Source organism: Oreochromis niloticus, linkage group LG16, assembly GCF_001858045.2.
Source record: "Oreochromis niloticus isolate F11D_XX linkage group LG16, O_niloticus_UMD_NMBU, whole genome shotgun sequence".
NCBI classification, from domain to species: domain Eukaryota; kingdom Metazoa; phylum Chordata; class Actinopteri; order Cichliformes; family Cichlidae; genus Oreochromis; species Oreochromis niloticus.
The window spans coordinates 3,578,412-3,594,718 of record NC_031987.2 but is presented as its reverse complement, the minus strand read 5'-3'; the positions used below and the strand labels follow the sequence as shown (position 1 = coordinate 3,594,718).

Here is a 16,307-nt window from a genome sequence, read left to right as displayed (position 1 = left end):
GCTCCACCATTAAAACCCGACTGCTGTATCCTTGGTTTCTTCATCATCATCATCATCATCATCAGTGTCTGCCTGGCTTCATTGCCCAGGAGGAGATGTAAATGAAGCCCCTGTTATCTTAATGTCGGTGTGCTAAAGCTATTTTCAACCATCAGTCTTTGAAAGTTCATTGCAGCTTTTCTTACATTTGTTTGCTGAGAATCTCAGTGAGAAAATATAATTTCCTTAACTATCAGAAGGGGTTGGAGTGGCTATTGCTTCTTAACAGTTCTCTAAGACTTTATATCACCCTTTTGTCTACAAGGCTTTAGAAAACCTTTGAACTTCTTACGGCCTTCATCCCATTACAGACCACAGTGGATTTATGGGCTTGTTCTCCAGAATAATCCTTTTGTATTCTTGTCTTTACTGAGCTAAGAGTAACTTTGTCATATTTGTTATGGTTAAACAGCCTTTATTACGTTCTTATAAACCCTGACTTTGTAACGGAGGACCTTTATTATAAACACATTATAGTACTGGCAGTGCAGGAGTGTTAAACAGTCAGTGTTAGAGTGCCACTTGTTGCTGCTGGCATGACTTGAGATCATGGTTTGACTCAGGAGAGCCAAGTAGGCATGTTTGCCTAATCTGAAGTAGGTCTGCTTTTTCTTTAACCTGACAGGACATCCTCAAAATATGTAGTTACCTCTATTTTGTTTCACTCTTTATCATTTTATTTTTACAGTATCTTCATGTCTTCCTCCTCTGACGAGGCAGAAGTATCTAACAGCATCTGTTAAACAGTAAAAAACATGACATTCTCACCTGCCGGTGCTTTTTGATTTTCTTCTTCCAATTTCTGGATTTTTTAATGATTTTCTTTTTCTTTTTTTTTTTACCTTTAACCTTTTCGTTTCCTTTGAGCATTATTGGCATTTTTTACTGCTTAATATAATTAATGTAGTGAAGGCTATAGCTGATTTAAACAATGATAGAATAATAGTTGTAAATAATATTACTTTCATGTATTAAATACAACAGTTTACTGTGGCACATCTGAGTCCTCCTTTCTGTCTGTTTCAAGTGCATGGGCTCCATTCAGATCTCATTATAAGCACTGTGCTATTATCTAAAGAATATGGGATGAATTCAATAGCTGTCTGTCCTTTGAAATCACATCTGTTCACTCAGGCTGCTGACAAAGCTTAGCAGAAAGTCGGCTTGAAGTAATTTATTTTTATTGATCTGCTTTTGAATTGCGTCTTTGCACAACTCTGTGCATGCGTCTCTGCAGACTCTTCATCTTTGGACACAGTCTGTGTCTATGTAACAGTTTCTGATTTTAATGGGAAATTACCAAAAATAACATGAAAGCTGGAAATAATTTGAAGACCATCTGGAAGTCAAGAATACAAACCAAGATCAGAATCTTCAACTCTGATGTTAAATCAGTGTTGCTCTATGTTGCAGAACATTGGAAGATGACAAAGGCTACATCAATAGCACATCAGCATCTGCCTAAGGAACATTTTGAAGATTTACTGGCCTAACTAGATCTGCAATAATGACCTGTAGGAAAAAGCGAAACAAAGACCTGCGGAAGAAGAGGATGAGATGAGTAGGACATACTCCGAGGAAACACCACCACTAGACGAGCCTGAAGGAAAGGAAAAAAGAGGCAGCCCAGAGTTTGAATAAGCAAATATTTGAATATACAAATATGAGCTAGAGCTCATTTGCATCCTCCTCCTTTGTTCCTCCTCCATCCGTATACAATGATCAAACAGAAGCAAAGGGGCTCAGGAAGAGTTTTAGTTTTGTCAGCGCGTGTGTGCGGTGATTTGTGACAGAAGAAAACTCTGTGCTGTACGTCAGAGACGCCAGGCTCTCATACTAACTCTCATTGAATTCTGCAGAATGCGCTGGAGCAACTTCAAACCAAGTGAGATGTTCTGTCAAACAATGAGCATGTCTGATTTGTCTGCTGTACACGTTTCCATCTGTGCAGTCTTAAATGTTACGCATTAACAACCAAAGCAAGGATATTAATAACAGACAAATAATTTTGTAGAGCATACATCGTAAAATGAAAACAAGATAGCACAAACAGTCCTCTCGTGACTCAGTAAGCCTGTGTTTTCTGGTACTTGCAAACACTGCACGTTACACATCAGCTTCCCGCATGCCCGAGGACAGCATGACCAAATACTGCCATCAGGTCTACTTTTTGACACATTTCTACTTTCAGCACTTTGCCATGTCACGTCGCGTATTCCTAAAGCTCACCTACGACAATAACACCACATCTAATGGTACATGAGTAAAGGTGGATTGCTTGTAATGGGTTTGACACAAAAAGTATGCCTTTTTCTAACATGACAAATTTGTGCCTGATACACGTGGCAGCACTAAGCTACATGTCTTACTCTGCTCAGGAATAACTACTGAAGGGAATTTCAGCTCATAACATTCTTCTACATTTCACACATAAATTAGTCTGAAAGAAAAGCCAACAAGGCAGCAAGGTTGATGGCTGTCTGTATTTACCATCAGGTATAAGCATGACTGATCTGCAGCTATAAGCAAAAATCTGATCTTCTGTGTATTCAGATACTTTTCTATCAGAACCAGCACAACCTTTTTTGTTTTTTAAACTTTGAGCTACAGAAGCTCGTCTGTTGGATCAGACCATACCTTCACTCCTCATGTGCATCCATGAACCTTGGTCGTCCATGACCCATCACTGGATTACCACTGTTCCTACCGTGGACCACTTTTGATCGATCCCTATAAACCAGGAGCACCCCGCAAGAGCTGTGGTCGTGACGCAGTCATCTAACATCACAGTTTGGCCTTTTGTCAGACTCAAAACTCACCGTTTTTCCTGCTTCTAACATCGACTTTGAGGACAAAATGTTCACCTGCTTCTTGATAAGGTCCACCCACTAACAGGTGCCATGATGAGGAGATAATCAGTGTCATTCAGTTCACCTGTCAGCAGTCAGAGCATTACTCCTAATCGGTGTAAGTGTTAGTGCAGAGACGGACTGGCATCCTGTCTGCACTGTGCTCTGTTTCTCGCTCTAAGAAAACCCCTGGTCCCTGAATCAGACAAGGATGGATTGTTTTTTCTCACACAATAGTAACTGATTTTTGATAGAACCTAGCTGATAATAGAAAGTTTGCAACAGACATAATAATCGTATAAAAATGATATCACAAGCATTACTCATGTTCTTGTGGATACATTTTCCTTTAAACTGATTGGACACTGTGCCAACATCTGGGTCATTTGGTCCAGTGGGGAGAGCAAAGCCCCAAGTGTAGCTTTTTGTTTCTGCATGATTAAGACTGGAGCCTCCGGGGCTGATGTCACTGCTGCTGCAGTCACAGTGTAATCTGAATTGACAGCCAGACATGACTTTATTGTGCATTCAGAGACCAGGGGTACTTCTGGGGACATTTAAGAAAAATCTTTGTTAAAACTCTATTTTTTCTTTTTATTCAGTACTTTGGTTTCTGAAAAAATATGATCAAATCTATGGTTCACCCATAAACTATAGATGTTTATTGTGCCAGTTAGAAAATGAATTAGAAATAACAAAGAAGGTTCTTTTTAGCTGTCGTCCTTGGACACAGAAAACCAGTAGAAACGACATACAGCAGTTTAATAAAGTATCAATAACAGTTTAACTGGTACATTATTTAGGTGACCTGTGAATTGTCACCAAAGAAATAGTTGAAACATACAGTCATTTTAAGTGCTTTTACAACACAGTTTTTACAGAAAACAAGCAATATTTCCCCATCCTACATTATAAGTACGCTGTACTATTGAGTGACTTACCTTTTTACATCGTTATTTATTAAAATAAAGATGCAAAAATCATCTTCCTTATATTGATATGCATGATGGATATTCTGTGTTCAACTGTTCTTTTTTTACTTACCCTGTACTTAGAAGCTACTTAAATTGGCCGATAATATAATGATTTCTTTGTGTTCTGTAAAAACCTGACTTGTTACCCCCTTATTGTCGGGTACTAAGTACATGTAGGTAAATATAATAAAATATAAATATAATATAAAAAATATAAAATTTAAAATAAAATACACTGAAATTCAATTCAGCTGATTGTGTACTGTATGAAATTGCTTGTAAATTTTAGGAATAAATAAATAAATATAGCTGATTGTTTTTGTTTATTTTTGAGGCAGCTGTGTAATGAAGCTGGCTCGGAAGCGAATAATTACATGGAAATGCGATGACTGGTATCCTGTGGTTTAAAGTTGGAAACTCATTAGTTTTGCTGTAACTTGATAATAAAGTCACCAAAAGCGGTAAGCAGTCTCCACAGCTCGACTTAAAACGTCAAATTACTGTGACATTAAATCAAGTGAGTACCTCAAAATAGCACATGCACTGTGAGGAGCATAGCTTCAGTCTTTTAGAGTTATAAAATAATAACTTCTGTAATATTTTCCAAGCAGCGTGACAGAATCTGAGTCATGGAAGGGAAATGAAGATTAAAGATCTGCCTTCAAGGACAATCCAGAGCCACCGGCTTGTAGACAACATAGCAGCAGAAGATAAATCCTAATACGTTTCTATGGGACATGCCGCTGTTTTTTTCACTTGGGCTGAATATTTTCCAAGGCACCGATGGGCTTCAGACATCAAAGCTGACAGAAGCTAATTAAACATTTCAATTTCAAGATGTTTCTGAAAAGATAAACAGAACTCAGAAATTCCTTAAGGGGCACTTCTGTCAGTTAATTGCCTCCTTTGGGTATAAAAGTAACAAACTTTGTTTTAAATCCCCCTCTTTATTCTGGTTTTGATCTCTGAGTATGGGCAGAAATCTGTGCCATCAGAAACTGAATTTGAATAAGTTAAATTTGAATTTGAATTACTCGGATTGAATCTGAATTGTAACTTGAATGAAAGCTTTTGAAAACTGAATTTGAATTAGTCTAATTTGAAATTGAATTTATGGTTTGAAACTGCATTTTATCCTTTAAAAATTCAGCTCTCGAATAATTTCACATTCACTTCTCACCATTCAGTTTCAGTTCTACAATTCAATTTCAGTTCCAAAATTCAGTTTTTTGGGACTTACATCCGGTTCCGGTTCAAGCGCAGATTAATAGAACTACAGACTGATAGCGTTACTGACGGAATCTACAGCGTCTTGAGCTGAATTAAGACTTCAGAAGTCATTCGTCATGTCGAATGACCAGCGGATAAACTCTCAGGTTGGTAATAAATGTATTACATGTATAAGAACAAGTGTCATGTTAACAATTGATAGCCGTACAACCTTTATGCTTATTGTAGCTGCTAGCTAAAAACGCTAATTTAGCCTAGTTTGCCCTGGATTCAGCTTTGACAGACAAATATGATCGACTGTTTCTAGTAGAATTCCAAAGTTGTCATCTTGTACCCTCTCAGAGCCCTGTATGCTTGCAGAGACCCCTACAGTAAGGAAACATGCAAAACGCTGTCCAAACCTTTGTATTTGAGCTTTATTTATGTCTTACACAGCATCCCAACTCTTTAGCGAACTTAATAACTTTAGCTAAAGTGAATAGTTAGTCTTATTCATTAGTGCAGCGTTACTGGATCACCTCTGTTTGAAGTGATATAATATGATATACAACTATCACTGAAACAGCAAACTTTGTAAATAAACAACACTTCTCATTCTCTAAACGTTTGGCCACAGATGTAAATTACACTATCAGTGCTTGTTCACTCTTGACAATAATTACATTTCTAAATTCTCTTTGTGCATTTACAGGTAAACAATATCTAATATTTTATCTAAATGACTGCTTTGTCTTTGAAAAGGTGAAGAGCCTGAGGCCGGTGACAGTCCAGTTCTACTCTAAGTACATCCTTACGGTGGTTCACAGGACAAGGCGACATTCCTGTCCTGCCAGAAGAGAAGAGAAACTTCAGAGTCTTCATGAAGTTCAACCACACCTGTCATATGGAATATGACAGGGGTCTCAAACTCCAGTCCTCGAAGGCCGGTGTCATGCAACTTTTCCATGCGCCCTCGAGGACTGGAGTTTGAGACCCCTGCTGTATGGTGTTCATGCAGTTTTCTACCCCACAGTTACAGCATGTCTGACTGCCTGTTCAGCATATGCAAAAATATATGATGAGTTTAAGCATGTGATGACTAAGGCCTTCCATTATGGTGTTTGTCATCACATGTCACAGACATCTGGATGATCATTTGGAATAAACAAAAAAACAAAAAACTTGTTACTTCATCTTTTATCTTTATTATTATTATTATTGTTCTTATTTTACATTTTTCATTGTTAGGCATTGGGTTTATTTGTAGTAGTCCTTTCCAGCTTCTTTCCCTCTTCCATGTTACTGTGTCAGCTTGTCAGCATCTATTTGGGGTTGGGAGTGGAACAGGAAGTAAAGAACAGAAAGTGCCATTTAAACCAGGAGAGGTTCTTATATTTCAGAAGAAGGGATTAATTCAAAAGAAATGACCTCAATGCCATATTTTATTTAGGAACCCTAGAGAGCACTTTGCAAAATAACACATTCTTATAATTTCACCCTCAGATGAGCCAAGCTACGACTGTCAGGGAAGGTGATGTAGGTACAGAGCATGTGAGAGTGGTTAAGTTAATGTCTCTTGTCTAGATGAAGGCACAGGAGGGATCAATGGCACGGCGTAGAGATTCAGTATCTTCAGTCTTCAGTGGACACTCCATTTCTGGCACAAAACACCTGTAAAAGATGGTCGATTTAGGAGGTGACCCGACAACTTCAGCCTGTCAAACATAGCAATGGAGCAGTATGTTTTAAAAAAAAAAATCTAATTAAGCATGCACTCAGTACCCTAAGAATTATTATGATAGTTAAACACAGTGATAGTTGTATATCATATTATATCACTTCAAACAGAGGTGATCCAGTAACGCTGCACTAATGAATAAGACTAACTATTCACTTTAGCTAAAGTTATTAAGTTCGCTAAAGAGTTGGGATGCTGTGTAAGACATAAATAAAGCTCAAATACAAAGGTTTGGACAGCGTTTTGCATGTTTCCTTACTGTAGGGGTCTCTGCAAGCATACAGGGCTCTGAGAGGGTACAAGATGACAACTTTGGAATTCTACTAGAAACAGTCGATCATATTTGTCTGTCAAAGCTGAATCCAGGGCAAACTAGGCTAAATTAGCGTTTTTAGCTAGCAGCTACAATAAGCATAAAGGTTACTGTACGGCTATCAATTGTTAACATGACGCTTGTTCTTATACATGTAATACATTTATTACCAACCTGAGAGTTTATCCGCTGGTCATTCGACATGACGAATGACTTCTGAAGTCTTAATTCAGCTCAAGACGCTGTAGATTCCGTCAGTAACGCTATCAGTCTGTAGTTCTATTAATCTGCGCTTGAACCGGAACCGGATGTAAGTCCCAAAAAACTGAATTTTGGAACTGAAATTGAATTGTAGAACTGAAACTGAATGGTGAGAAGTGAATGTGAAATTATTCGAGAGCTGAATTTTTAAAGGATAAAATGCAGTTTCAAACCATAAATTCAATTTCAAATTAGACTAATTCAAATTCAGTTTTCAAAAGCTTTCATTCAAGTTACAATTCAGATTCAATCCGAGTAATTCAAATTCAAATTTAACTTATTCAAATTCAGTTTCTGATGGCACAGATTTCTGCCCATATCTGAGGCCCTGACGTGACAGTATACATAATTTTAGTAAATGCCTTGATTTTCAGTACTGGATTGGGGTCATTTAAGGACCGAAAGTCTAATTTGTCCATTTCTTTAGTGTGTGTTCTTGATCTCTTGCTCTCTCTTTAGGCTAAAACTCTCATTGATTTATGAGGGTATTTATTTGCTCTGGGTTCGAGTGTAATTTTTACACTATTCATTATAAATATTTATTTATTTACTTTGGTTCTCGATCTCTACAATGAAGCACCAACACTCCCACAAATAAATACAGATGTACGCTTTGTTGTTACTGGACATCCTCTGAATAACAAACGCGTTGTGTGAAGCGAGGATGTGAACGTCACACAGTCACGGGGTAAATCCTTTGGCCAGAAAGCCTGATGGCCAACACCTGTCTAAACACATGTAGATGAAAAACAGAACGCACACCCGCTGCAAGATTAATATGCCCCTCTTTTTTTAAGACCCTTATCTAATCAGACGGGTCAGTCAAGAGCATGCGCTTGTTTACAGTGACAGCACCACCCTCGTTCCTACAACAACTGGCCGAGTGAATCACAGTTTTGTCCAAATACTTTAGGGCGAACTGGGTTTGCTCCAAGAAAAATACGTTCTGTCAAACAGCAAATGCTCCGCTTTATATTTCTGAGTGTGTTTGTGTGTCTTTGTGCAGACATGGCAAACAGGAGGTTTTCATTTCATACATAGATGCTTCTTCATAAGCATCCTAACATTTGAATTTATGAACCTTTGCCCTGCACTGCAATGCAAGAGAACACCTTCACAAAGAATACTACATTTTTAATTTTTCTGTGATTTCTCTTTATCTTTGCATTTACAGTCAGAAAGGTTTGCACAGGACTTTATGGAGCATCCTTACAGCTTCCAAAGGGATTAAGAGGAAAAGTATCAGACAGGTGCTGCAAATCCAATCCTACAATCTTCCTAGGCGGAGCTGCTCTTCCTCCTGAGACATCCCCAACGGTCAGACTCTGCAACGATGGGGAGAAAACCCAAGAACTACATCTCAGACTGTACAGGCCTCAGTTAGTATTTTATAGATAGATAGATAGATAGATAGATAGATAGATGGATAGATAGATAGATAGATAGATAGATAGATAGATAGATAGACAGATAGACAGACAGACAGATAGATAGATAGATAGATAGATAGATAGATAGATAGATAGATAGATAGATAGATAGATAGATAGATAGATAGATAGATAGATAGGATTTTAATTTGAACATGCAGATATATCTGAAATAACAAGAGAAACAAGAAAAAACAAAACTTAAAAACCATCAAGTTTCATGTATATATCTATGTCTACAGAATGAGTGTGCTCAGAGTAGGATGAAGTCTACACTTTTCCTGTTCCTACCCCCGTATTTCAACTTTTATTACTTACAAATCCACATTCAGAATTCGACATTATATGATCCGTACATGTTTAACTATATACAAGTCTGCACTCATATACAACACATAAAACAATTTCAGCACTTAAACCGAAACAATAACAAACTACATTTTTACATAAACTAAGCACGCTGTGGTTAACACCTGCTTAATCTCTGAGCCTATTTTATATCTATGTTACAGATACCTTAATGAGCGCTTTAAGCTTGGGTTACTCTGGCTTTGATCTATAAAAAGGAGGACAAGGCTTCAATAGAGCACAATGAGACAACTCAGTCACTGAGAGGAATATTTCCTATATTAATGCAATTTATTATTTTTAAACAATCGTGTGAATTTGTGTATTGATGTACTTTTCTTGATTTCATCTGTACAGGTGTTCCACACACTAACTCATGTGACTGTAATGCTCTTTTATTTACATTTGTCCCTACTGCTGGCTTGCTGAACATAAGGATTCCTCTCAGGTCATGAGTATTTTGTCTTATTTGGAAGAACTTCTGAATGTTGTGGGGCAAAGATTTATTTGCTGCTTTGTACATTGTTTGCGCAGTTCTTAGACATTAAAGTTCATTACATTACAATTAGAAAAAGACCAAACAATATTTGAAAGGGTTACGAGGAGAAAGCCTCATCTTTCAGTTGCTTCTGAACAAACCCAAACTTCTGGAAAAGTTTGCTTTAGACAGATGAGACCAAAGTGGAGATGTTTGTCTATAACATAGCACCACATGTGGAAAAACAAACACAACACATCAGCACAAACACCTCATTCCAAGTGTCAAGCCCAGTGCTGAGAGGGTGATGATTTGGGCTTGCTTTGCCGGGACAGTCCCTGGGCACCTTGCAGCAACTGATTCGACCATGAGCTCCTCCGTATGCTAAAGTATTCTAGAGTGAAAAGCGAGGCATCCGGTGCTGCAAAGTCCAGACTTCAACCAAATTAATAGTGCAGAAGGACCTGTAGGTGTATTTAATTATCCACATGGCCCGAGTGTAAGTGATTCCAGCCTCCTCATAAAAAGACTGCAGCTGTTTTGTATCAACAAACACATATTGAAACTATTCACTTGCACTCGTGTATTTCTCCACTTTTGTTCAGTGTTTTCTTTTACTTACTGATATTTTACATATGTTAATCAAAGATGCTCCACTGTTTCACTCAATCCACAAACTGCACCGTGTCCTAGTTTCCCATTGGTCACATGACTGCATTTACTCCTCTTTGTCTATACAACGTTTCTCCTTTTCTTTCTTCTCATGAGTTTACATTTTTCAAACCCTTTAAAATGTATCTTGTACATGCATTATGGATCACACAACTTGGTTCCTCAGAAACACTCTTGTTTTAGAGTGTTGATGAAGTATAATGGTAAAAAAAATATTGAGTTATTGATTAATTTTGAAAACAGGTGATGCTTTGCCAGAATAAGATGGCTGATATGCTTTATTTAAAATGTAGTTTCAAATGTTCATGGTTGACATGTTAATATTCACTGCTCATATTACAAACATGTTATTAGCACAAGTATATAAGTACATTATAGCTATATTGAAACATGTATACCGTCAGGGTGGCAAAGTTATCTTATGTCATGTCAAAAGAAAGGTGAGTGCAGTACTCAGGCTGACTGAGATTTTTCCCTGAAAGCCCTTCAGACTCAGGCTCCAGTTATGATGAAGTCATTTCAAGGCAGTGAGTAAGGATTGTGCTACTGAGGAAGACGGGGAGGAGGAAGAAGAAGGTCAAATATATACCTTAAGTCTGAAAAAATGCAGAGGCATTAAGCTGTGGCAGGTCTGTACTTTGATAAAGAATCACTGAATTTATGCGAGGACTAGTATTTATAGTGTGCGTGCAGAACAAAAATGTATCCCGTCTTTTCATCAAATAAAAACAATTAAATGTTTCCCATTTTTGACTCCATTGAAAACAATATATCTGGTTACATGCAGCTCATAATTATATATAAACACACATTATTTGTGGAGAAGTGGAAATATTTTACTCATTGCCAAGTCCTTTTAGAGAAACAGTGTCAAACTCAAACTACAGCCCACTCTGATCTTTAGTTTAACTGCACAATGAATCCCTGGAAGATCTCAATATAAGAAAAAAGACATACACTTTTAAAATGTACGTCTCAGTTTTTCAACATGACAAAGAAATGCTGCTGTAGTTAATGACATAAATTTAATGCACGTGCAGATGTACAAATAATATACCAGTGTAATGTTAAATTATTTCTGTAATTAATTTTTTAAATAATCATATCATCTACTGCTCATTTTAAACTGGAACTTACTAGAACGGACGAGAAGACGGCTGCCGCCCTGCGGAACTATTTATCAGCTGCAGTGTCTACACGGACAACAATAAAGTAAACTACTCACTGCACTTCCGTTGCCCATGACACCGGAGCGAAGTTCTGACAGCTGATTCCTAAATCAGTTCATATCCATTTCGTGCCTCCAGGGCGTCATTTTTGAGGTTATTTACAGGCGCACGGAGCTGCTACGACCCTCGGCTGGAGTTGCAGACTGCGGCCCGAGCAGAGGAGGGGCGGCTGATTATGGTGTAGCGCGGAGCGCTAGCTCTGAGACAGCAGGTAACACAGATCACACACAGGCTAACAGCAGTTAGCACACAGACTTTGCGGGCAACTTTCAGCTGTACAGCTGCTCCCATCTACTTTTAGAGAGGAATAACCTCGAGCCGAGGCTGCTTATGAGCTTGGACATAGTGTCCAGCTAGCCGTGCTGAGCAGTGTGAGCCATTTGTTGTTGTTATTTTACGGTTGCACAGCAGCCCACAGCTCGGAGACGAGGCAGTGACTTCACTCTGAAAAGTTTTAGTACGAGTCCTGAATGTGTTTGAATCACTTTCAGCCCCGCACAAAGGTTTAACTCGTGGACTACACCCCTGTTTGGTTTGGGTGCTATAAGAAGGGAGCCGGCTCCTTCTAGTTTGGGTCACGTTCGGTTTGGGTTTTGGGTTTTGGGGAAGTTTGGGATTTACATTTTCAATTTCGCTGATCGCTGGAACTGCGGTAGGACTGACAGATGTGTCATATGTTGCCTGCTTACTGTTTGACCGGCATCCAGGTACTATGTGTCAAGGAGGTGCAGCAGTGAGTGACAGCTGAGGCAGGTGGGCCTTGACTCAGGCGCAGTGACACACATTTCACGGTCCGCTGATAGTTGATACCTCTCTGCTTCCCACATCGTTCAGACTGGATTCACACTGACCGGGAGCTGCAGCCTGCGCTGTCTGTGAAGCAGTATCACAGTAAGAGCACCGTGGCACATGATGTTTTCAAAAGACCAAAACGATTGAGTCTGATGTCAGATGAGAGCGGAGGACAAATATTGCATTTGCAATGTCTCATGATGTTCCAGATAAAAAAATGTAACCTGTCAGGAAAAAGATAAGATAGGCCAAATGACAGCAAGCCAGTGCTGTCCTCAGTGTGACCCACTGATGATTTACCCTTAACAGCCAGGGTCACATTCCGCCTCAGACACTGTTTGTTTACAGTATATCTGTGTTCCTGGATTCAAGGTCCATCTGTTTTCTCGTCATGAAAACTTCCAGCCCATGACTGACTGTGGACTGTACTGTACGAGTAGTGACCCTGAAAGAAATATAACACTCCATGATGTCTTGACCTGCTTATCACACAGAAGGAATGTGTGCAGTAAGATTTCCTTCTGTTGATGGAAATGTTGTGTTGTGCGAGACTAGATCCTGTTTTTGAGTTACCTTTGAATCCTCCCCCACTAAATTCACACTAAATTCACACTAAATTCACACCTTCTCTGCAACCAGATGGTAGCTACGAGATCAAAAGCATGATTGTGCAGGAAATAATATTTAACATATCTATAATTCAAAACTTTTTCGGCACGTCTCTGCACATCATTCGGAATTGCAGTGAGTTGGGTTTTCTAATATCATTCTTTTTAATATTTCACCATTATGAAATTGTCTCATATGTCAGTGTTTTGCCACAGGAAGTATGCAAAAAGATGAATTAAGACGCAAAGGAATGATGAGGTTTATCCATTACTACTTATGAGTTGCAATTAAGATGGATTACATATGAACGAGTTTAAAATCATTTTTTCACAGTAGTTGTAGTGATGTATGTAATATGTAGTAGTACTAATTTTCTGTGAAAAAATAGAGAAGACTTTTTACTGTTTGCCTTTGATGCAATTTACCTTGAAAGAGCTGTGATCCGTGTGTTTGCTCCTCTCTATTCTCTGTGTTACCTGTATGTGCATGATTGTAACAGCATTATGTTTTAAACCACAGTTACATGAGAAGTTTTGAATTTTTGTCCTCAATTTTAGACTGTGGGAGGAAACCAGTGTGAATGTTTGAATAACTGCAGTTAACAAGTAACGTTACTACAGATGTGATGTTTGTTTTGAGAGTGTTGATGGGGAAGAATAGATAACGTCAGAAGGAGCTTCACTAAGTCTTTAATGTTCTAGGGGAAGCATATGATAGGGTGTCCAGAGAGGAACTGTGGTGCTGCATGAGGAAGTGAGGACTGGCAAAGAAGGATGTAAGGGTGGTGCAGGACCTGTATGAGGTCAGCAAGATGGTGGTGAGGTGTGCAGTAGGAGTGACAGATGGGTTCAAGGTCGGGTGAGTTTACTTCAGGGATCAGCTCTTCTTGTTTGCAGTGGTGATGGACAGGCTGACCATCCACCCATGGACTGTGATGATTACAGATGACTGTGATCTGTAGTGAGAGTAGGTAGGGATCAAGTGGAAGAGAGCCTGGATAGGTGAAGCTATGGTCTCAAGAATGAAAGTCAGTAGAAGCAAGACAGAATACATGTGAATGAGAGGGAGATGGATGTAAGGGTGAAGTAGCAGAGGTGATGAAGGTAGATGAGTTTAAATGGGGGGGTCAGCCATTCAGTGCAACAGACAGTCCACAAGAGAGATGAAGAAGCGAGTGCAGGTTGAGTGGAGTGGGTGGAGATGGATGTCAGGGGTAATTTGTGACAGGAGAGCTGCAGGAATAAAAGGGAGGTTTTACAAGATGGTAGTGAGACCTGCTAGGATCTGTAGCTTGACATGGTGGCACTGACAATAAGACAGAAGGCCGGCCTGGAGGTGGCAAATTTTCATTGCGGGTGACCAGAATGGACAAGATTAGAAATGAGTTCATGAGAGGCACACATCAGGTTGGAGACAAAGTTGATGAGATGATTTGGACATGTACAGAGGAGGGACAATGGGAATATTGTCCAATGGATGTTTAATATGGAGCTATGAGACAGGAGGAAAAGAGAAAGACCACAGAGGTGGTTTATGGATGTATTGAAGGAAGACATGCAGAGGGTTGGTGTGACAGTGGAGGATGCTGGGATATGGGGAGGGAGATTATCTGCTGTGGCGACCCCTAATGAGAACAGTTAAAGGAAGTAGTAGAAATATTTATTTGTAATGAAAACACAGACTCCCTCGTGTAGTTCAGGATTATTTGACTGCTGTGTCACTACCTTATAATGCCTCTGCATCTGTGTGTTATGCAGTATGGTATAACTGAGCTTTTTATTCTGTATGCTCTGTGTTGTTTGCAGGCATTTGAGCAGCAGTGCATTGCAGCACGGTGCACCGTGGTTTTGACAGTCATATCACATCAGCGTAGCCATGCTCACGTTGGCCAGTAAGTTGAAGAAAGAAGACGGAGGAAAGACAGGCCGTGCCTCCGGAGCCTCAGACTCCACCTACAGGGTCTCAATCAGAGACCGCCTCCTTACCAAAGGTACCCGGGTATTTTATAATTTGGTCCATTTTTCATTTTTCAGTTTCAGTTTTCGTTTTTTATTACAGGAACAAAACAAGATTTCAACAAGGTAGCAACAGTTTTCCTCTTGTGAATATAATCCATTCCTCCATCCTTCCTTCCTTCCTTCCTTCCTTCCTTCCTTCCTTCTTAACTGTTTCTCCATCTTAGCTTGATGGAGTGGCTGGAGTCTGTCCCAGCATTTGTGCTCACTGGTTAGGGTGAGAGTCACTTGTATGTTTGCTCTCTCTCTGGCTCCGACCACAGAGACAAAACATTCACTGTGCAGAGCGCCATGAATACTAGGGATGCTCCTTGAGGGTAATTTACTAATGTTTTTAAAAGGCAGAACACAGTCTGACTGACTCGTGTCATAGTAGTACACGCTCAGAAATCCGAGTCCAGCGTAGTGGGTGAGGTTAAATGCTGTCTCCTCTGATATTACGTGTGTATTCAAGAGTTGTTAGAAACACTTAACCATGTTCTTAAATAATCAAATCACATTTTAAATTTTGGGTTGTAGCCCTTGAACTTGTAGCATCTCAGAAACAAAGGGCAACAACAAGTGTTCAGTAATAAAATAAGAGAGAGGTACTTTAACTGATTAGTATTTGAATGTTGACTTGTGATAGCAGCAATTTTTAAACCTCTAGTTTAAACCTATAAGTGGGCATGCCCTGAGGTGAGACTGGCCACCTGCTCCGCGCTCTGCAACTTCGTCTTCCTCCTCAAATTGAAACTGTGGTTGAAGGCTTGTGTTTTAGACACAGTAAAGTAGATCCAGAACATCGTAGGGCCAGAGTGCAAATGGTTAAAATGGGGCTTCCAGTGATGGCTCTGCAATAGCAGGACGCCACCCAGAGGTGCACACAGAGATGATCTTTCTTTATTTCTTTATGTTACATGCGTAGAATCATGGAAATTAATTCTATTAAAATATTAGTTGTCGGTAATACATCTAATTAGTCGAATTTTTTGTTTGAGCATCACGTGCAGAAATACCCAAATGCCATTCCCTTTGAGACTCCCAGCAGGTGACAGCTTTGCCAGTCAAACATGCATGAATAATGGCAGCAGCTGCAGCTCATGACAACACAATAAGACCCAAGAAATGTAAACAAATTGGTTTCTTGATCAATGAATAATTTTTGTGTTTCAACACAGAAAATATCCTAGAAATAACTTTCACACTCACATTTGTCTGACGTTAGTATCAAACATGTAATCTTACAGTCTGCTGTCAGACTCTTATTTCCTTGGTCTTACACTCCTGAAGCTTTACCTCCACTAACAAAACACTTTTCACTTTTGTACACTTTTGTAGTAAGACATTTGCCAGCCCTCCAACATAAAGG

At 39.3% G+C, this 16,307-nt stretch overlaps 1 protein-coding gene and 1 long non-coding RNA gene across 3 annotated transcripts in view; one reads left to right on the top strand and one right to left on the bottom strand.

The window, feature by feature from the left end:
- Positions 1-389: 389 nt before the first annotated feature.
- Positions 390-3,522, bottom strand: LOC102077911 (uncharacterized). The gene is made up of 3 exons (XR_265974.4): positions 2,677-3,522; positions 1,577-1,639; positions 390-1,378 (listed from the first exon to the last, which is right to left on the bottom strand). It is a non-coding gene; the product is annotated as an uncharacterized LOC102077911 (long non-coding RNA).
- A 7,996-nt stretch (positions 3,523-11,518) lies between these two features.
- ube2f (ubiquitin-conjugating enzyme E2F (putative)) overlaps positions 11,519-16,307 on the top strand; it is a 54,042-nt gene continuing 49,253 nt past the window's right edge. The window contains exons 1-3 of one of the 2 annotated variants that reach the window (XM_019353218.2): positions 11,519-11,751; positions 12,248-12,431; positions 14,747-14,931. In XM_019353218.2, the coding sequence (XP_019208763.1) occupies positions 14,817-14,931 (115 nt within the window). In that variant the 5' untranslated portion in view covers positions 11,519-11,751; positions 12,248-12,431; positions 14,747-14,816. The remainder of the gene's footprint in view (positions 11,752-12,247; positions 12,432-14,746; positions 14,932-16,307) is intronic. The other variant, XM_003443286.5, reaches the window with a different exon arrangement.